This window comes from Rhea pennata, chromosome 2, assembly GCF_028389875.1.
Source record: "Rhea pennata isolate bPtePen1 chromosome 2, bPtePen1.pri, whole genome shotgun sequence".
Taxonomy (NCBI): Eukaryota; Metazoa; Chordata; class Aves; order Rheiformes; family Rheidae; genus Rhea; species Rhea pennata.
Window position 1 is genome coordinate 27,406,401 of NC_084664.1, and position 23,303 is coordinate 27,429,703.

The 23,303-nt window shown below is 37.2% G+C and overlaps 1 protein-coding gene across 4 annotated transcripts in view; it reads right to left on the bottom strand.

The window, feature by feature from the left end:
* The window catches only part of SGCE (sarcoglycan epsilon), a 41,112-nt gene extending 19,087 nt beyond the window's left edge, over window positions 1–22,025 (bottom strand). Inside the window, exons 1-5 of one of the 4 annotated variants that reach the window (XM_062569141.1) lie at window positions 21,879–22,025; window positions 12,284–12,388; window positions 7,822–7,944; window positions 5,121–5,278; window positions 2,328–2,400 (exon numbers count right to left, since the gene is read on the bottom strand). In XM_062569141.1, coding sequence (XP_062425125.1) covers window positions 2,328–2,400; window positions 5,121–5,278; window positions 7,822–7,944; window positions 12,284–12,388; window positions 21,879–21,993 — 574 coding nt within the window. In that variant the 5' untranslated portion in view covers window positions 21,994–22,025. The remainder of the gene's footprint in view (window positions 1–2,327; window positions 2,401–5,120; window positions 5,279–7,821; window positions 7,945–12,283; window positions 12,389–21,878) is intronic. The other 3 variants (XM_062569138.1, XM_062569140.1, XM_062569139.1) reach the window with 3 other exon arrangements.
* Between the last annotated feature and the right edge of the window lie 1,278 nt (window positions 22,026–23,303).

Genomic DNA, 23,303 nt, shown 5'->3' on the forward strand with positions numbered 1-23,303 from the left:
GTTTGTTGCCAGCAAAAGACTGACTCCTTTCTCTCTCTGGCCCTGTACTAGCCCCACTATTTGTTTTACTCTTCACTGAGCTGATTTAACTCACTAAAATAGCAGAGAACTTTTCACTTTATTGTTGAGGTGGTTTTCGATGCTTTATTGAATAAACCTGGCTCACTGACAGGTATAATGAGCACCACAGCCAACAACAGAAAGAAATACAAAGGTATGAAATTATACCTATGCCATACCGTTACCTCAAACATAAAATAATGTACTCTCAATTAAGAGGAAATAGTATATATTTAGTTCCAGCTGTATACTGTAATGTTATAAAGAGAAGTAATTTTAAGGAAACAAACTATTCAGATTTATTTTTTAAAGGAAACCTCCATGGAAGTCATAACTTGTTTTCTAAATCTGCCCATGATGTGGAATGATGATTACAAACTTAGCTTCATAATGTAATTTAGCAAAACACGCATTGCCTCCCAGGCTTATCATGGGGAAGGAAAATTTTCTCTTTTGGTGATCTATCAGATACTGTCTTCTGTGCATTGTAGGAATATAGCAAAAAAATCACAGCTTAAACCTGAAGGCTCTGAGTACTTTATTTCTGTTTAATTAATAAAGACATGCTTCCAATATTATGCAATGCATAATACCACTACATTTTATGTAGTTGCCTGTATGTGTAAAATGAAGCATGCATTTACGTCCATTGCTAGACGGAGGCCAAAATATTCTCCCATCAAAAAACGGGCCATTAGCAAGATTTTTAAAAGAGAGTTATAAGTGCTTGTTGGTAACTATTTTTCCCCAGTGGGACATATGCCTTGCAGATAGAAGCACAACATTTAAGATTTATACAGTATGTTATATATATGATCGGGAGACAACCAGAAATTAGTGAAAAAAATATTTCTACCAAAAGAAATATCATTTTATGCAACCTTTTTGCCTCATAGTTTTATATATTTCAATAATTTTTAAAGGTTCATCTAAGTAAATCGAAATATTTTGTCTCTTCTTCATGACTCTTGAAAATTATTTTAAAAATCAGAAAATGAATATTTCAAATGTAATTTTGAAAAATACTGTTTCAAAAAAAAAAAACCCAGACTATTTTTTCCCAGACTTAACCTGGGGCTTTATCAGATCCGATGAATAGTTTCAGTTGAAAAAAATGTTGACACATTGTCCAGAAGCCACCATATCTGCTAATATTATATGAATATTGCAAAAGTAGAAAATTTGCTATCATAATACTAGAATACAAGGTTTTAACTGCAGCATTCCTGTGGAAAGACTGTAACAAGTAAAATAAATATCTAATAGAAAGTAAAAAACATCAGCCTTTTTTAAAGCATTTTGCTAGTAGCCTTCCTATCTTGTATGTATTGTTTGCATACCTACGGAATACCCAGCTGATGCACAGTTTAATTCTTATACTCCTTTCCAATCAATCTTGATTATTATTTATGTCTTCTGATTCAAATCCACTGTATCAAACAATGTCAGTAGCACCATACGTCAGCACCACTGTGGCTCAAGCTTTATGATAATATAAGAGAAATGTAGTATTTGGATAATTTAGTCAGAATTGTTCTTAGCTGTCAAAGAAGTAGTCATTACAAATGGGCTGATACACAGGGCAAGCTGAATCTTTAAGGTCAGTGCTGTCCTGAAGCATTTTATACTATGAAACTCATTCTCTCATTAAGACATTAAAAATGCATATTGGTGCCTTACGATACCATTCCGGAATACCAGCTCTGCTGACGATGACATATTTTGACAGCTCAATTAATTTCAACAGAGCAATATCCACTTATGCTGCTGGGGAATGTGGGCACTGTCTAAATTTTTACAAGTTTTTCACCCTCTACTTGAAAAATCTAATCTCAAATTCACCAACAGATGAAAAACAGTAGCACGTTGTTGCTGAAATCTTTGTCCTTCAATATCAACACTGGATACCCTTCTAAAATGCACTTATAATTATTCTTCGTATAAAGAATATCAAGTAAATCAATCAATATGAAGAAAGACAGAAAAATTCTTTTTGTAAGGTCCATTTGAAAACAGAAATTTTTTGAAAATTATTTCCAAAAAGACAAACATAGACATTTTTATGAATAAGAGATTATAATGCTATAGCTAAAAACAACAAATTGAATCCAAAAGAGGGAAAACTCTCTTACTTCCCCTTTGGGCCACTATACTTGGCTTGAATACTGGACTACTATTTCACAGTATTTTATATCTTAAAAGAACAGGAGAAAAAGATTTTTTTTTGCTTATACAGTTCAAATAAAACAAGTTCTTTCTGTACATACCTTCTGCTGACATTATATTAATGATCAAATTATGTCTTGCTGTCTCAAAAGTACGCCTGTTATATGCAGTGATCTAGAATGAAAAAGACATGATAGCAAAAGAATGCAAATATAAAAATCAAGTCTATGAAACATTAAAATAATGAAAATTAAATTGATAAATTAAAAATATTTTGACTTTTAGTGTTTTGCCTCCTTTTTTGAAATGTATCAATTCATTAATATAACATTTGAAAAATAAAACATATGTATTCGATACTACCTTCAAGTCAGGATACTGGATTTTTATCTACCAGTCTATACCCAAATATAGGTATGTACAGAATATCTGTAGTATGTTTTGATCCAGACACAAGTGTTCTGTGATACATGCATATCCTTTTTTCTTATCTTTGATTTAGAAACACCGTTAGCAGAGATGTATTTCTCCACTCCCCCTCCTGTCCTCCAGCCCCTCATTCCAAGGCTACAAGCTCTACATTCATTGATAGCTCCTGGGGAACTAAACTAGAGATATTTAAAGGAAAGATTATTGGGTTCCCAGAAATCATCATCTTTAGGACAGGGATTTAAATTTAGTTCTAGCCACAGTCAAGCCATACTCCACAAATGGATTCATAAGCTTTACTCTAACACAAGTAGTTTTAAACAAAAAAATGGAATCTGTAACTGTATGAGATAGATGTAGCATTCATGCCTCTTGTTTTGGGAAATTTATGCTACTGTTGGTGAAATTATGCAAGGATGCACATGTACAGAAGGCCTGGCATGATCACAACTGTCAAATACTGAGTGGTTACTGCATGACTATACTCAGAAGTTGTATTATGATTACATGCTCATTCATAAAAATATGCAATGAGGTTGGTTATCAGTACTGTAACTTATTTAATTCCTAAAAGGTGATAAATGTTTCACAAAATAAATAAAATTACACTACCTTTCTCCCTGAGTTTACAATTTAGTTCACTCACAGAAGACAGGCAAAGCAGCAGCTATAGTGACAGAACTATGTTGCTTCTCAGTAAATAGTGTTGTGAAGTATTGCAGGCATATTTAAGTGTAGGGAGAAAAGCTCACATGACACAACTACATGCCCTATGTCATGTAACAGTTTCATTAAAAAAGTAATAGAAAATCAGTTCCTGAGATTTTTCAAACCCTTGTTTCTGTTAACTTTTCAGAGAGCTGGTTCTAACAGTAACTTAAACATCAGTATTTAGAAAGCCTAATTCTCTTCGTTGTTCAAGATCTATACAGGAACATGCTAGTACCCATTTTGAGTTCAACATTAGGAGTCGCTAGTTTGGACCCTACACCTACACGGAGTAAGAGTGACAATGGTGGAGGCTGTCTCTGTATAGAATGAATTGTATTTACCTGCCTTCAAAGGAGCTTGTGCTCCTACCCAGCAGTAGAGTTACCCACTCTACTGCTAGGCTACCCATAATGTGAAGCCCTTCACATCATGAGCTCTCTTCAGCTAATTCACCGGTCCATGACATCAACACAGACATCAGGACAGAGTGAAAGTTAGATTCAGGCCAAGAATGTATGATCATTCCTTTCACACAGCACTTGGACGTGGATCTCATGCAATTTTTCTTCCTTTCATACTATGGAATTAATCAAAAACCACATCTCAGAGCAAGTTTGCAATAAATTAATTTGTACACTAGGCAAGATTTACTTCAAACATAGGCTTGGGCTCACTCTTAGAATGGAGGTCTAGGTCCAGGTCCTAGACTCTCGAACCATATGCCATTTAATAAAAGGCAATTTTAAATATTTCCTCTGCAAAAAGCTAAGCAGTCTGCAAGCACTTCTATACTTCATTAATTTTACAGAGGTAATTAGTCCTGCTGAAATAAAACAATGAATCATGTACATAAAACTATGCATGGGTGAAATTATCTAAAGGAAAACGTAATATTTAAAGATGTCATTCTTGAGGAAGACCAGCTATATCAAATACAATTTAAAGAAAGAAAAAAATTCATAAAGAGTTTAAGACAAAAACACTGCTGTTGAAGCAAAATGGTTTGAGCAAATTGATTACTAGACTTTCCTTAACACTGAACTAGAGAGTGTCTGATTCAGTCTTCTATGATATGCATGACAGGAAATATAGCCCTTATTCCCTTTCAATTGCTATTACTGAATAATTGGTGCTTTCAAACATTTGGATAGCTAATTGTCAAAAACAGTGTTTTCTGTCAGTATTAATATAAGAATAGAATATACAAAAGTGCTAATTAAAATAAAATCTATCAATAAACATGAGAAATACAACAGAGAGTATTTGACAAAAAGACATTTAAATAAAAGCAGTATTTAAAAAAAATGTTTATTTTCCAGCACAGTAATAAACCAGTCCATTTTTAGGGTAGAATTTTACAAAGTTCAGAATTCAGATACTCATCAAGTACAGTTGTTCACAAAGGCTTTTTTGCTCTATATTTTGAATAAGTTATTAATATATTCATCATTCACTGAAATGAAATGTCTCCTAGAAAGAGTAAAGGCAAGAATCTAAAGATATTGCATCTAGAAATATTAAGCTAAACTGGTTATTTTTATTTACTAGTTCAAGCCTTAAATAATAACATATGAAACATGATAACTTCGCTTCCTCTCAGAAGATGGTAGTTTAGAGAAAAAGGTAATGTCACAAATTCCTGCCTCAAAATCTTAGCATTGTAATCAATTTCTGAAAATAAGACACAATTCTTGTTGGCAATTCTAAGTCTTATATTCTAATAGAAATCTTTTTGAAATTTTGAAAGAAAATACCTCAATGATGGTTGGTTTGCCCACATTTTCTGTAGTTGGCGAACCATATAACACTCCGTCACTGTATGGTGTCCTTTGTATGTAGCGTAGCCACCCAGGTCTGTCAGGGTAACCCATTAAGTTGGTATTAAATGTTATAGGATCATTACTTATTTCACCTAGATAAGATAAATAATATTAGAATATTTACAAGAAAATGCTACACACTTTGATTTTGATGTTTCTGTTACATAATCTTATTCTGACTTCCAGTTTTGTCCTTTAAACATTTCCAAGGTATGTGTGTGTGGGGGGGGGGGAAGAATTGCTAATCATTACAATATGAGAAGCATGTGAAAACTTACTCAGCACTTGTAAATATTACAAAATTTGTACATGAAATATGTAACCAACTACAGAGGGGAATGTGCTTGTACTTCCTGGATTCCTGGCTAACTATTAGTACTTGCAATCATTAACAGCTGGGTCTGACTTTTAGAGCTCAGTTCCATCTAGAACTGAACCACCAAACCCCCTTACTGACAAAAGCACAAGAGCCTCGGTCCTTTAAAGGACTCCAAATAAAGGGGTTTGAGTGTGTTTTTGGTTTTTTTGCCATGGCTCTAGGGACCCAATCTACCCGAGAGGGCTAATAGTGAAGAATGTAATTATCAGCGCCTGAATGCTTCTGGTCTCATCAAGATACACTGATCTTCAGTACAGCCAGCTTGGTAGTAGCTCTGCTTTAGAGAATAACTAATTCAAAAAAGTATCAAACATTCCTGCAGAATGGATCCACTGATGGGTATAAATACAGTGGTCCAGATGCAACCTCTAAGAGCCCTAAAATCAAAAAAGCACGACAGTTCTTGTTCCTAGCAAAAAAGTCAAATTTGACTTCTGCTTATTTAGCTTTCATAGCCGAAGTCAGTTGCTCCTAAACACCAGGAGGCCATCGCTCTTGAAGAGTGAGCACCTTGCAGCTGAGGTCCCAGCCTCAGGCAGACATCCCTGCAGCATGCTCCTGGGACTGAGCTTTCAAACGGCAGCAGCAGCAATCCGAGGAGCAGCGACAAAGAAGGTGACTGGCAGGCTGGCGCAGAACGGACAAACTAAGCCAAGGAAGACAGAGATGTTGTCATCTTCTACAGAAAGGACCAGTTTCAAACAGCCCAAGAACTGCTGCAAAATAACTAGTTTTCAATTGTGCACTTTCACATCTGGCTATGGATAGAGGGGACAAGGACTGAAGAAACAGTGTCCCCACACTAAGCCAGCAACAAAGTGTAATGCAGCTTTTCTCAAAATTTTCTTAGGACAACACAGTAATCCATGGTTTTCATAAACTTCCCAACATCACAAATTAATTTGGGGAAAAAAAAAATCTGAAAACCACTAGAGACACTTTGCCTTTCAAAAGAAGCCATGACAATTACCTATCAGAGAACATTTTTCAAACAACAGGTTAAAAACAAAAGGACTATGCAAATATTGTAATTTTTAGTTTCACAGCCAATTTCAGATAAGATCACAATATGTCTATGGGTACAGCAATTGCAGTAGTATCTGGAATCAAAGTTTGAATCAGATTCATACTGCACCAGAATTACATGAATGTGGAGTCAGGCTGGGGCTGCAGTGATTTAAAAAGAAATCTGTAATTAGGAAAACTTTCTGGTTCCTTCCTTCTGTGAACCAAAACTGAGAACAAGGTGGGACAGACCTTGTCCTCAGTGTATTAATTGTAGCTCTGCCAGTCACTGTTACATAGTTACTGTTACATAGACCCAGGTACAAGGGTAAGTTAAAATACCCATTTTTCAAAGAGAGGTGCTCATGACAACACTTAACTGACACTAACAGAAGCTTATTTTTTCTTTAAATGAATTTTGAAAATGGTACTCTCAAATCAGTTTGAAAGCTTATAACAGCACTTTTTGATTATGCATGCACTATACATGTATTACAATTTTTCCCTAAAAGCTTTTCAGTGTTGACAGGTAGAGGGGGCAAATGTTCTCTCCTTCCTCCTTATCTTGTTTACACATAATTTAACTTTCCAGTGATCAACCCTTTTGGCTTTTACATTAGTTGCAAGTCAAAATACAATACTTAGGAAATCACAGCTCTTTCTCTGAAAATAGACTGCTTAACAGTTACTAAATATAGAAAGAAGACTGAATCCAAAGGAGCTGTTGTTTTCACTGAAAGAAAACATCATCATGTATTCTCGTATCTAATTTTCTATTTTGTCTCAAGTTTACTTATGCTTTCAAAGTGCTCCTTCATATATACTGATATATTCTTTGCCTGAAATTGAAATACTGCTCTAACAAGGGGCATTTTTAACAGAATATTACATAACAATTTTTTCTAACTTTACAGTTAAACTTTCACAATTTCAGATTTAATGAGAAAGTGAAGAAAAGGTACATTTTCTGATCTCAAACATACAGTATGCATTACTATGCATTCCCAAATTATAAGTAAATTCTTCAGAATACACAGAATTATATGTATCTTTTTAAAAATTATGATCACAAATCAGAAAATTTTAAATTGTAGAATCATCTGTTTTATCTGAAGACATTTTGATGCAAACTAAAACCTGCTCTTTGCACATTATATGCTGCACTGCGAAGTATGCTAAATATACTTGAATTTTTTAATGCATTTTTTTTCAATATTTTTATATAATATGGAAAGTCTTAGCATCCCATACCAGGCTTTGGGTAAGGAGGAAACTCCCCCTTAAAGTACTCTCTCTCCAAAACATGAACAAAAAGAACTCCAGCAGAAGGGTATACATTCCGATCAGAGTGCACCTTAGACAGAATCGTGTACACTGAAAAGCAGAAGGAAAGATAAGAGATAGAAAAAGGCAAAAATGAGACATGCTCTAGATAATACAGCATGCATTTCAATGGCAATGTTGGTATCTGGGAAAAGGAAAGCAACAAATATTAGATACCTGTTAATAAGTTTTTTTTAAAAAGGTTGCACGGATTTAAGAACAGAATGCAGAGCACATCCTTTCTTTGACTGTTAGGGTCCCTTCCAATATTTCAATAAACAAAACAGACAACTTTAGAATTTCAGAAATTGTACAAGCTAGCTATTTTTATTGCAATAAAAAAAATGAGCAAGTCAATTGTATTTTTATAGCTGGTTTATTTGCATTGTTACATATACAATGAAAATATAGTAACCGAATGATACTGTCAAACTTTCTTGATATTTAATAATAAAACTAAGGAACATGAGGAATACAGAAAAATCTTACTAATGGTACTGATTCCTCACTAAATGGAAATGGCAGACTTTTCACTACTAGCACAGAGGACAAAGCAATGCAATACATATTTTTATTTTGTATTTATGAAAACACCTTACAGAACTGTCAAGAGTATGCTGATTATACACTTTCAATTCCAAAAATAGCTAAGTATTTATACGAGTTCTTAAAGCTAGTTTTTTTTTTAGATCAGCGGGCTCACATACATCCTGCATCCATGAGGTTTAAAATTTAAGAGTACTCATTACTGAAGATGTTGTGGATGTGTTGAAACAGGATACACAAAAGGACATGAGTAATTATAGGGCAGTCAGGTGACACTAACCCCAAACCAAAAATTGAAGCCACTGATACAGGACTCCAAAATTAAAAACCTAAAGGAAAACTTAATTCAGAACAAGCAGCACATTTAAAAGCAATATGCTATTTTCATGCAATTACAAATGCAGTTGATAAGTATATACCTTATTTAGGTATAACACATTTTACATAATATTACATATACATTTTAACAAATTAGAATAACACAAAAACCATTTTGACACATTAAATGGATAAGAAACTGCTTCACAGAGAGATTTTAAATTGTAAGTATAAATGGAGACTACTGATCTGATAGGGGTGTCTTATGAAGTCTCACAGGACTGATTCTTGGTCATAATGCTATTCCATATTACTATTCAATTTTTTTTAATCAATGACTTGAAAGAATCAATAATTGCTGATAAAGTTTGTAAATGAATTGAAGATTAGACAAATGACAAATACAGCTAACTCACAGATGCAGAGATACAGAGCTATCTGCTTGCAAAGCCAAAACGCACTTTAAGAGCAGCCACGTCTCAAGACGGTCGAGGCCATACACCTCGGGCAACACCGACACGCGGAACAGGGTCTCAAAAAGAGCCTCAGAAAGAGCCTCTCGCGGCACTAGAACAGGTTCAGGGCAACAAACTCACTGCTCGTTGCAGGTAGAAATGCTAATTTCAACACTTGGATGGATAAGGAAGATACATTCGAAACGTGGATCAAGTATAGCATCCTGCTATAATTTCTTTTCAAACTTTTCATTATACCAGCGTTATTGTTTGAGATCTGCTTAAAAAGCCGGGCTAATTAGGCATTAACCCCAGACATTCCATCCCCCGTGCCACGCACTCGGGGTGGAATCTGTCCCACCTAATTTTAGATGCCTACAGAAACAACATCCACAACTGAATTAGTCAGGCTCCTTTTATAGTCAGTGGAGAGAAAGAGACGCTTCTAAGGGTTGATTAATTTGATTTCTCCTGTAAAATGAGATGAATCATGTCCTAGATTCCACTGGCTACACTGACCAGATCTCCACAGGCGGTACAGGCAGCCTAGCTGAGGCGCACACATCTGCACGTTCAGTTACAGAGATCCCACTGCCTCAGCCTGGTCTTCAAGGATTAATAGTCTCAAATTCTCAATATGCCCTCGATCAAATTCCACAGCAGGAAAACTTCCCCAAAACATCAGTGCCTCAGTGAAATAATATTTTTTAAGACACATACATGATTGATATTCTTCCATCAGAATTTATTTGAACTAAAAGGAAAATGAAGTTAGTTCTTACCTCTCATGCTAGACACCTAGCGCTATTTGTAATGGTAAAAATATCCTGTCATCAATCATATTAATGATCATTTGCTAATCTATGTAATGATCCGCTTATGAGAGCTGCTGTTTCCCTATTTTGAAAGTGCTTTTGATATGGTACTGAACAGTATGATAATTTTCTCTTTAAGAACAAATCAAAATGGATCTTGATATTTAAATACAATTTATTACAATTATTTGTGGTTAATAAACCGGTTAATTTTAATTATGTAGACTTAATTTAACTATAATAACTTACAGCTATGCAATTTATATAACTAAAATTATTAAGTTAATGACCCAAAAAAGTTTTGTATTTGCTTTTGTGAATGAGCTATAAATACAGCAAGAAACCAATTATTTTCTTTAAAAATACTTTCAAGAAAAGCTGAAAAAGTAATTTATAACATTAATAGGATTATTCAGAGAGCAGAAAATCTGAGAAAAATAGAGTGGCTGGGTGAAGATGCATCAAATAACTTTTATATATATATATGTATATATATATATATGTATATGTATATATATATATATATATATATATTCCTATTCCTGATGCTGTGATTCTACAATGAGGATCAAGTGAAAAAGTAATATATAATTTTCTCCATAAACATTATTTTTGAAGGAAAAAAGGATAATAGAATCAGCCACTACTGAAAGAAAAACTATTCTATAACCCACATATTTATCACGTCTTTTAGAGGAAAACTACTGGAAACTAATTGCATATGCCTAGTAATGAGACATATTCTGCAGGTGATGTAAGTATACTAATAAGGACTTCAGGCAGATATAAGGCAGTGATATAAGTTTAAGATATAAGTTTAAAAATGCCTCTCAGAAGAGGAGGGAGGGAAAACCCACAACCCTATTTTATTCTGTGACAATAAATACATTGTAATGACACGAATCTGGACATTAAGAATTGGAAAGTTCTCCTCCTTTGTCAGAGAAGCTTCTTTTTCCCCAATGGGGCTCCTTCAAAATTTGAAGGAAATGATGAGTCTTCAGCCCACTACAGCAATCACTGCTTTTCAAGAATGAAATTATAAATGAAATGCTATTTTCTTCAGGCTTTTAAAGCCCACAATAATTTTCATAAGATTGCCTGAGACTGGAGATGAATGTTTAATCATCTTAAGTGACCAAGGGATTAAATTGAATACACTTATCAACCTCTAGATATCAATCTAATAAGGAAGACTGCCAGTGCAAACTGTCTGGGCAATTTCCATGTGTAGATAAAATCTTGGGGACCTGTGAGAGGATTCTGCCCAACTAACCATAGGAAATTTCTTCATTAATGGTCATACGTAGGACCACAACAGAACCAAACTACAAAATGACAATATTGGCTATCTTGACAACACTGTTTTTCTTCCTTGTTTTTAGATCCCTTGGAGGATTCTCTACAGACCCCAAGAACTACTTGTGCAAAAAAGGTTAGAAATTCTGGAAAATTGGGAAAGAAATAGACAGACTGGGAACTGAAGGTTGGGAAACACACATCACTCCTCCTGAATCATGTTGAGAAACTGCCCTAGCTGCACCTCTTATAACCTTCACCACAAGCACAGCAAAGAAATCAGCTTGGATTTTTTTCAGTGTCTAGCCCAGAGACTGTAAACAGCCACATGTTAGGGCTCATTTATCAGATAAAGACAATCCCAGTCTCTAGAAACTTCAGAAGATTTCCTGTGTCGATTGGAACCTTGTATGCGGATGGTCTTCAGAAAAAATCCACTTGGAAATTTTCTCTGAGTATTTCAATGGGATCTTTCGCCATTAATTTTTATCAGAGGAAGCACAATCCCAGAAATAACTTGAGTTGGCAGCCCATGCTTACCACTTAGTATATAACAGCTACAATATTCTATCTGTACTTTCAGACATGACAATAAGAGTCTTTTGCATATGTACATAGAACAATTTTTTAAAATTGTTATAGACAAGTTATTGTATTAAGCAAACTGCAGAGGTATTTCCAAGCAACCAGCAGTGATAAGAAAATGAGCAATATTAGGTTGTACACACAGCCATTATTTCAAGCAAAGGTATAGCTGCAATAGAAAAAGTTGGGGAAAACTCAAAGACACACAGGTCTTGAATGTTTAAAGACTGAAAAAATGCAGTTTTTTGAAATTACTTACCTTTAAATATCACCTTATTCCTAAAACAAGGACATGACTGAAAAAGCAAGAGTAATATTAAAAGCAGATTTGACTGAACCAACATGGGATTTAAATTTACAACCTAAACTCACCATTCTTCTCAACAGCCTTTATTCTGCTGATAATATAACTGTTGGCTTGCTTAGTCTTCCAGTTAACTGTTCCATTTATGCCATCAGCAGAGCTTAACAAAAAAGCTTTTCAAAATAAAACAAATGCAAAAAAAAAAAAAATTAGTCAAATCAACAGACTTCCACAAATCCAGTGTCAGATGGAATCAGATGCCTTCTAAACAAGGGTTGGTTTTCAGGCTTTTTTCTCCAGAGTTCAGGAACCTCAGTTTAAAAAAATGATGGTATTTGATGTGAATATATAAACACATAATAATCTTTCTGATAGTTACCTTTTTGACACTTATTTTCCAATAAGCTAAGCTTACACTGAACATTCAAACATCTCCAAATGCTTCTGCTGATATATAATTACACTGGTAAGAAGCACGATGAAGAACATTCTCTGATGAACATATTTGCATGGGCAAAATCTCATATACAGGCAAGGACATACCTAAAGTTACTTTTACTAGCATAACTTATTTTGGCCAAAGTAAGGAACTTAATATTGCCAAGCGCATAATTCTGCTTGTATAAAAATGCAGATACATGAGGCTGAGCATCTTGCCTTACAGCTGTTCTTTTTTTTTTTTTTTTTTTTGAAAAAAAAAAAAAAAAAGTTAAACCATTGGTTGTTTTCATTCCATTTAACCAGATTCAGCTGGTTTGGGCTGTGTTCTACACAGCTGAAGGCACTGAACATTTTAAAAGTGGTGAGGAGCAAGTGAGTACAGAAGATTCTGAAAGTAGCTTTTATGCAAACAAAAAAAGGCTTATTTCCATCAGTAGCAGATCTGCCTGAGGAAGTTCCCCCTTCACCTCCCCCTTTTTGTTCTTTAATTCCCTTTCTTCTGTAAAGAAGGGCATACCAGCCACGTGTCAAATAAAAAAAAAAATGGGAGAAGTAATTGCAGTAAGTGGCTAAGAAGGGAGAGTGGGCATAATCATTAGCCTTCTTTAATAAAGTTTGGGAGTAAGGAGAATTCATGTCAAACCCAAGCTAAGAGATGTTATCTTACCTTCCTTGTAAAAGTAGCAACAAGTACAGCTACTAATAAACAGAACTTGCATTCCAGATGTTCCATTTTGCAGGAAGAAATGAAACTTGTTGGCAAATACACATTCAAAATATACAAGTATCATTTATGATGGAAGCTTAAGCATCTGCAGAAACTTCTGCTAGATTGTTTCCACTAGCCAGATCTACATTACCAGATATGGCATCCTCTGGACAGAGCTTAGAAAGCCCAAAAGATGTGGCTTCAGCAGTAGGTATTATATGTAAATACTCAATGAGTGCATACATATGAGACAATTGTTAATGATAGTTATGGTTGGTTTTGTGATTACTTCTGTTTGAAAAATTTAACAAAAACATCTAAATTTTAACTGCGGAAGAAATGTTAAAAAAAAAAAAATGAAATGAAATCACCACAGCAGTACAATAAGGTTTATGAAGTGTGAATTTCTGTTAAGTCTCTAAATTTTCAATATATGCAAAGGATCTGATTTAGCAAAAAGGTATTCTCATCCACTGTTTTGCATCTGTCTTGCATGATGGACACCTTTCTACCTGCTGAATTTACCTACACTGAAAGTCTTAATATAACAGCGTCCTGTAGAATATACAACTCAGTACTGCACACGATCTTTAGCGTAAGTTTTCAATAATTCTTGGAATACTAGGGAAATTACAAAGTTGTTCCAATATTTCAACATGATGAGCTACATAATTAGAGGCTTGTCAGTCACAAACCAATCCCAAGCAAAACAACGTAACAATTAATACAAGACTTCATTAAAGCAGAATTAAATTAAGAGCAATATTACACTTAGAACAAACAAGAGTTTAATGCCTCTTTTCAAATTTTTGACATTTTTGGTGAGACCACAACTTTGATAAAGATTGTAATACTGATAAGTCACATTTAGATACACAGTATGTCATCAAGCACCTTGAGAAACTGGATAGATACAAAATTGTTTTAGAATATTTAAATGGAATAAAAAAGTTAAAAGGACTTGTTCTAAGATGCATTTTTTAAATGTAAACCATCAGCAAATATCTTTGATTTGGATTCACAAGTCCTGCAAGTTTTAGCTGTGGAGTTTAAACAGGTTACTGCCCATCTCTCTACCCTATGTTGCAGGTCACATGGGAACTGAAAGGGCAACCAGTTTATCTGTTATACAGGTGCCAGAGCTTATAATGTGATGTTCTAATATAAATACGTATCATTATCTATTTGATTTTAAATGAGAGGCTGTGAAATCAAACAATTCAGGAACATAAGACCCATTCAATGGCTTTCACCACAGGAATGGCAGTCTGTGGTGTCAGACCACAGTAAGAGAATAGGGCTACTGAATAGTTAATGTTGTATCAGATTTCTAGCAGGTCTCACAAGGTTCAGCTCTTGGCCTTATGCAATCTGACTTTTTATTTTTTTATATATATATAGTGACCTGGAAATATAATATACACCAGTAACATCTGTAGGTAAAAACAAAGGCTGGGAGACTGATAAATAATGGAGACAACAAGTCACTAACACAGAACAGCCTGAGTTGGTTTGGTAAATTGAACATGATCAGTGATGTGCACTTCAATAGAGTAAAATGCAAATGCATATCCAGGAACAAAGAATACATGTCATGCTTGCATTACAGAGCACGTAATTCAGGGACACCAAACTTTGATAAAAGACTAGGGACATATGGCAGATAATAATCGGTTGAACAGAAGCTTTCAGTTGAATGCTGTGGTTAGAATGGCTAATATGTAAACAGGAACATCAAGAAGGAGCAGGGAGACTACTTTTATATTTGACACACATATGATCACTTTTCAAATGCTGTGTCTAGTTTTTACATAGAGCCTTTCAGAAGGATGTTGACAATGTGAAGAAAGCTCAGAGAAGATTCATGAATATGATTAAAGGATGACAAAAGAGGCCTTATACTAAAGAATGCTTGAGTTCAAGCTACTTATTTTATCAAAGAGAAAGTCAAGAGATAATTAGATCAGCCTTGTACTCACACTGAGAAAAAGAGTTAGTAAGTGTCAGGCTCTTACATTTGTTACACATTCTCAGTTGCTGGAGAACCCACCAGTGCTTACGAGAGCAGAAACAACTCACAGTTCTACGCCTGCAATTTAAGTGTGCATAGGAGAAGCCCCTCTACAGTGCCCTTTTTCTTCTTTGCACATGTTTTATGTGAATGTTTTAAATATTGACATTTAACAGCATTCAGAGATGATATCCATAACAAATTCTGTCCACCTCACAGTCCAAAAAGGACCTAACAATCAGGGACCAACCCTACCATTCCCTTATTGCACTTTAACATCCTAACACTATTCTGCAGCTTTTGTCACCCTCCTTCTTGCTTCTTTAAACTAGGACCATGCTCCAAAAAAAAAGTCCTCTCTTTCTACTACTGCAATCTGCCTCAGTTTTTCTTCATCCTGAGCCAGCAGTACAGATGCAAACACTGCACTGCTTTTTGACCTGCTGCCGAGACCTGTAACGCTGAAGGAACAGCCAGAAACTGACACCAACAAATTACTACAGAACACCAAGAGGCAACTGCCTGCATCAAGGTGCTTAGCCCACACCTCAGATAAGAGCTTGTATCCAAGCATTTATTGAGGACCCACTGATGTCTGCACAGAGATACTTGTCTTGTTGGTCACATATGCATCTTCCACTGGCAGAGGTAGTTGTACCACAACCTTCCCTCTTTCTTACTGTCAAATATGCAGTATCTAACTGTAAGTAACCAATCACTGTAGCAATTTACTATGAATTAAAGTGGATTCTTTGTCAATAGAAATTCATACTGCAATTGGGTATTTTCTAAAAGATAAGCATCTCTTCAACCACAGTTGTTACGTAAGAAATAAGAATTAATTTATGTTAGTTCTACATTGTGGATTACTCAGAAGGTCAGGCTAAATTATGACTATGGTCCCTCTGCACTCAATTTATTAATAACTATATAAAAGTTCAAGTCAAAACCAGAAACGTTTCTAAGTTCCATAACTATTCATCTTTGTTCAATGGGTAACAATTACCTATCTGTTTCTATGACATTCATTTATTATTATAACCTCTGGATATTTCTCCAAGATTATTCAAGAAAAGTAGCTGGAAGAGGAGTTTTGTTAGTCTTCTGAACTCACTGTGAAACTTAGCATTTGCATTCTGGAAAATGCTGTAAATTAAATCCTAAAGGAAATCAAAAGTCTCATGTTTTATAAACAGCAACATTCACTACCATAGCCACCACCATCCTCCCTCCTACTGCAGGGCTGATAAAGGAACCAAATTTGGTTGTTTTCTATGCCTTCATGGAAAAGCTAATGTTGCTAGTTCTTGCAATGCAGTCTGGTGCCCACAGCGTAACCAAAGGAATGGCCACATCACACTGAACCTGCTATTCCATGGTTACCTTTACCATCATCTCTTGATACGAATTTTAGAGTACCCCTGTAATTATTTTCAGAATTTTTGAGGTGGCAATGGATTTAAAAAACTAAAATTCAGACAGCTGTGCATTTCAAGACACTGAGATTTCTGTCTGATGACTGGTTTAGTTTTTCTAATATTTTCATCTCCATGGCTTGGACTACCACTAAAAAATAATCTACTAAAGAAACACTTTAGATGTTTGTATTGCAGTTATAACAACATTTAGAGACAGTCTCCACTACTTAGCTGGGAGGAAACTGCATTTCTCAGGTACAGAGGTTAAAAAAAAAAAAAAAAAAACTCCATTTACCTCAAATCTAGCTAATGTGACAATAATTAAACTTCTTGAAGAAACTGTTTGTACATGCTTAATTTTATTTCTAACTAAATAATATTACATTAAAATAGCCAGAGTCTTAAGAGTAAAATTTGGACATATAATTTATACAAATAACCTTTTCTGGCATTATATAATGAGTGCTATAGCCACACTACTAACAAAACAACATATACTTTCCACCTATGCAACAATTTCTCATTAATTCTAATGCAGCAATACTTACCAGTGAATCCTTCACTCAATTTCTTTGCATTCAAAACACTTATACACAGCAAAAACTAAGAATAGTAGATGAATCTGAAATTCAGATCACATTAACTGTATAATTAGTTTTTTATCCCAAATACCTGAAGTATTTTCTACTAACAATGACTAAAATAGCTTTAGTAGTATTTTCTATTTTACAGTATGTTAAATTTCAGAATTAAATAGATTACCAGCACTGAATTAAGTCTTCACTATTAATATAGCAATGTTATAGAATATTGCTTTTTCATTGATGATCGAAGCATAAGATTAAGGAACGTTCCTTCTTGAAAGAGTTATATTCTCAAAAACAGAAAAAGAAAATTAATTTAAAACTGATAATAGGAACTCTTCTCTCAATAGACATATATTGAAAAAAAAATGTATTATCACTTTTTGCTAGGTTTGTGAAAATATGATCTGTTGCTTAAATCAGCCAGCAAAGACCTCAGTTCATCAAAAGGAGAGCAAAATAATTCAACTTACATGATACTGTGACACATTATTATTATTTAAATGAAAAAGCATAAACTAGTCAATGTAATATTTAATAGATATTAAACATATTTAATATGTTTCAGTTACTGCTCTGACTTGCTGCAAGATTTCTGGTAAAATCACACTACCCACTTGTTAATCTGTTCATAAACAGCAAATAACTATATTTCCAGCATGTATGAAGTAATTTAAAATATTCCACATAAAATATTAATATTCTGAAGAACTGCCGAGAATTTCTGGATTTGAGAAGTCCTACATAAATTGCAAAATTATTTTTGCTGAACACAGGTGGAGCTTATGTACCTGTCAGAAGCAGCTGCTGTGTGTAAAAAGAGAAGATACAGACACTACTTAAGCTAGTCTCTGCTCTCAGTAACTAGGCAGTTGTTTAGTTCACTTATTTCCTTTAAAGCTGGATATCTTTCTTTGAACTTCAGGTAAGGCTATGTATTTTAACTTTATTTTATACTACAGAAAGGGTGTAGTTAAGGGTTTATTTTGTAAAAATTGGCTAAAAGAAAATTAAAGTCTATGCTGTGATAAAGACAAACTTGAAATCTGTTCCATCTAAACATACGAGTAACCTACATCTGATAAAACAAAAATTAAAAGTTTGTAATAAAACCACTCCTAAAATGGGTATGTAAAAGTCAACTTAAAAATCTAATACTAGGTGAAAAGTTCCCCCAAATTGGTCTAATATAAGCAAATATAATCAATACCAAAACTGCACAAACTGTAAAACTTCATTTTCTCTTGACAGCTACACTTATTGTAATGCTTCAGCAACACAATCATGTAAAAATGCTTCTTAGGCCAAAGCAGCACTTCTTGTGGGTTTTTTATTTGTTTGTTTTTTTTTTTTCCTTTTTCTCTAAAAAGCAGGTCAACTGATTAGGAGGGAAAATAGTTTCTGTCTTCCAAGTTCTTGGTGCTTCTTTCCTATGGTTCCTTCTTCTTCCTAGAAGTAACCTAGTAGTTTCCCCCCCCCCCTTCCTTTAGAGCTCTGCTAAAGAACAAGACCTTGTAGCTCAAACCATATAGAATATCCTTGCAGCTTCTGCTTGTCTATACAACAACATTGTCAATTTAACAATATCTATTCCAATGTCCAAAAGCTATACCAAGATATTTCTGGCTAGGTCCAAAATTCCTCTTTCTCAGTTTGATCAGGAAAGAATCTATCTTCTGAAGAATGGGTTTTACTTTTATGACTAAGACTCCTGAAGTATCATCATGACCAAATTTAAAAACACTAATGAGTCAAAACAACCTTTTCCTTATACACTAAAAGTTATGTCCAGAAGATAAATTCCTGCTATAAAGCTGACTTTTTTTGGTTCTCTGGTTTAAGGATCTCTAAGACTTTTCAATGTAAACTATACCACCTATAAAGAATGTGCTTCTGTAATGAAAAGCACACTAATGGGATGACTAGCTTTTCTCTTCTGTAATTATTTATTCAAGCAAGTACTTCCAACTCTGTCCTGACAATAGATCTTATTTACTGATCTTGGTCAGATTAGTGCAAAGATGTGATAAATGCATCTTGACAGAGTCAGATTCAGAGTCCTGTACAAAGAAAATGTTTCTTTGTCCTTATGGCTGCACCCACATTCACCACAGCAAGCCTGCTGAATTAAGTGAACCAGGGCTTTTTTTGGTTGGTTTGTTTTGGAGGGGGGAAGAGGGAATATATTCACCGAACTCCGTTATCTCTGTATGAGTGTTTTTGCCCACAAGTGAAGTTATGAAAAATGCCTAGGCTGTGGAAGGGCAGGACACTGTTTTCTGGCAGTTGTGCAGCTCTACGACAAAATGTGACTGTCATTACAGCTTTTGGAGTGAGAAGTCATGAGCTCCTCCTCTGCTCTGACTGCTTTATAGGGAATGGCTGGGTGAGGGGAATGAATTAGTTGCTCTTTCTCCCTATTTCTGGGACAAAACAGGGATTCCTGTGCCAATATGAGGCACTGCCAACTAACTTCATAACTGCAAAAATATGAGGCAACAACCACAAAATGGCCACAGCCATTCAAATAAGTCCTCCAAGATCACTTTTCTTTCGAAGAAGAATACGAAGGCAACTTACTGGTCTGCCAGATCTCAGCTTTGGAGTAACTAATATGGTAGAAACCTTACTAATATAAACTAATTGTTATTTTTTTGACTTTAGAAAAGCTTAACTTAAAATGTCACTTCTGACAACAATGTCAAGTCCTATCTTTCCGAGCACTTCAGTAGCACTGGAAGAGATGATAATCAGCTGGTGTTTGAGAGTCTGCCTTCAATTTCAATACTATATTGGCCCCTTAGGAAAGAATGTTGGACTTCTGAAATCACTCTTAAGCCTTTTAAGCTCTTAGTATCTTTAAATCCCTAAACTTATAGTTAATGTTCTGCTGGGGAGGAGGGTTGGCACTTCTGACAATTAACAGACTTCTTCAAAAAGACCTTAAGTATATATTTTATACATCTTAGGTGCAAAAAGTACAAGTCAAGGGTGTTTTTTCTGCAGATCAAGTGGAAATACTAATCCCAGTAAAGAACTCAGTTCAGATCAAGATACGATTTTCAATAGATATAAAGAAAACAAGTTTTCTTTGTCTCCTTCCTGAAGGAAAAAAGCGCAAGCGAGCTCCTCAAAGTCAGTCACTCAACTTCTATGAGCTGTCTGGTGGTATATTTCAGTTTAGACCAGGGGTCTACTACAGAATTATCTTAGACTGTTACATAGTCTTACACTTAATACTGTTTGTATTAACATACATAATACATAGTCAAACACTTAATACTGTTTGTGTTTGCCTCCTGTATCAGCCTCAAACCATGTATTCTTGCTGTTGGAATTTAGGAAATCCAGCTGAACCAAGCCGCAAAAGTCTGTGTTTGAGGTGGAAAAGTTGACACTGGTAAGTCTTTAACAGTTCTGCTTCCCTTACTGTGTAGTCTGGAAGGGACTTGAGGGTTAAGCTCACAACTCAGCTTCTGGAAGCCTCACTTTAGTTGAGCTTTTCTAGACCTAATCTTAGTTACCATTTAAAGCTAATCCTAAGACTGTCCTAGTTCTTTTTGTGTTGCTATGCCACATTTGGCCTTGAGGGAAGGAGATGGAAGAGGCAGGAAGAGTTTCCACATTAGGAAAACAGCATTTTTTTTTCTCTTTTAATCTAATGAACATTAAATCTTGTACTGAACAACTAATGATGGGGCATTGATTACATCTGTAGTATATTCTATGCTTCATGCTGCTTCTATAGTCACATCTTATGACAAATACGATACACACTTAAGAGTTATTCTTTGTGTATTATATGTACTAGTTGAAAAAGAGACCGAGCAGATTGTCAGCTCTTGGATGATAGACCACTGGTCCCTCAAACCAGATAATAACCTAAAGAAATAGATCATGTCAAAAGCAAGAAATCTTTGGGTCATGTGGCTGGGCTGCTGGTAAATGTGCTAGTGTTAAGTATTCAACCTGTGGGGACCTCGTGCCTGCAAAACCTCACTACCTCATGACAGCTATTATTTACACGTATCAGGCAGCAGAATCAAGACTTTCTCTGCAGTCTGAACTCTGCCACAGTCAGATTAAGTGCTCGAGCTGGTAAAAATACGTATTTCGAGGGGGGTGCGAAAGGAAGTGCTGCGCTCAGAGTGCACTAGGGCACGAGTAGGAGTCCTGTCAACCCTGAAGGAGGTGGCCGAAAGGAGCAGGCACGCTGCCCTGCGCCCCGCTCCGCGCCGGGCCTCACCCCCGGCGCCCGCCCGCCACGGCCGCGGGGCCCCCGCTCCGCCGGCAGCAGGCCGGCCGCCCTCCCGCCCCCTCGGGGCGCCCCCCGCCGCCCGCAGAGGCGGCCCGGCCCCGCACTGACTCGCCGCGCCGGGAGCGAGTGGAAAGGCGGCTGGGGGCGCGCAGCCGGCCGTGCCCGACGCGGGCCGGCAGCAGCGGGGATGCGGAGCCCGGGGGCGGGGGGGGGGGGAGGCGCGGAGTACCGCCGTGACCGACCTGTCAGCAGGAGGGTGGTGAGGGCGCCCCCGCTCTGCGGCCAGGGCCCCGCCGCGCAGCACCGCATCGCTCCCCGCTCCTCCGCCGGCTGCCGCCGCCACCACCGCCGCCGCATCCTCCGCCCTCCCGCGCCGCCGCCGCCGCCTCGCCCCGCGGCGGCCGCAGCATCCTCCCGCCCCGCCCCTGGCCGCGGTCTCCAGGCAGCGCCGGCCGTCCCGCGGGGCATGCCGGGAGGAGGGGCCGCCGCGCCCCGCGGCCGCCATGTTAGGGGCGGGCGGCGCGCTGCGGGGCTCCCGGGGGTGGGGCTGGCGCTGGCCTCCGCTCGGCCGCCGAGGGGCGGGGAGGCAGGCCGGGCCTCGGGCCCCGGCGGGTCGGGTCGGGTCACCGTCGTGCCCCATCGGCGGGGCGGGCGGGCGCCGCCTGCCGTGGGGCTCGCGGGGCGAGGTGCCGTCAAACGGAGGGGAGCGGCGGGGCGGGGGAACGGCGGCTGCAGAGCTTCGCTCCGTCCCCCGGGAGCCGCCCGGGACGCTAGCCACAGAGCTGGGCCGGGCCTCTCTCGGGCTCATCCCTGGGGCCGGATCGTGCCGGCCTGCCGCGCGCGGGTGTGGGGTGCTCCTGGAGAACATCACCCCTCAAATCCTTGTAATGTCAGCGCTGGGGGCCTCTTACCTATTTTTAAGTTTATATCGCTGTTCTACAGCTAATCCACAACCCTTTTACACTGCTCGGCACACGCACCTCCAGCTAGCAGAGCTGTGAGCAAGGCGATGGGGAGTGTGTCCTGGAAGACCAGCCCAGCCCCACAGATGCACGTGCGGAATTGTTTCCACTTTGCTGTCCGTGGGTTTGTAGCCTTGATGAAACACCTCTGTACACCACCTCTGAAGTCGGTCTGATCGCCCTGTGCAGGTGATCACCCTTGTAAACAATGATCATCCTTATTTTGCACTGGCTGCATATGAATTCTGGGCCAATTACCTATCACATGGCACTCAAAAACCAGTATGGCAGGCTCGAAATGTGTTTGCTTCTTCCCAGGATGGTAGGTCGCATGGAGTGGTATTGTCAAATACAGCTCTTTGCTATAGTTATGCCTTTTTTGTGTGGGTATGTAATACACAACTGCTGTGAAAATGACATTATGCAAATATTACAGTTACCAGCATTCTTCTCGGGGAGCTACACTCCTCAGTGTTCTGTACAGCATATACAAACATCATCCATGTACTAGAGCTAGGTCTAGAAAAAACATCTAGGATGGTATCTGGTTTTCTGTATTATTTTGTGGATTTAATTAATGCATTACTTAAACCACATACATTTTAGGGCAGTTATTGGGGGGGGGGAGGCTTTCTGACACAATTTTTTTTTATAGGTCAGCATAGGAACCCTACTAAAGAGGGGCTTGACTTGGACATAGAGTTT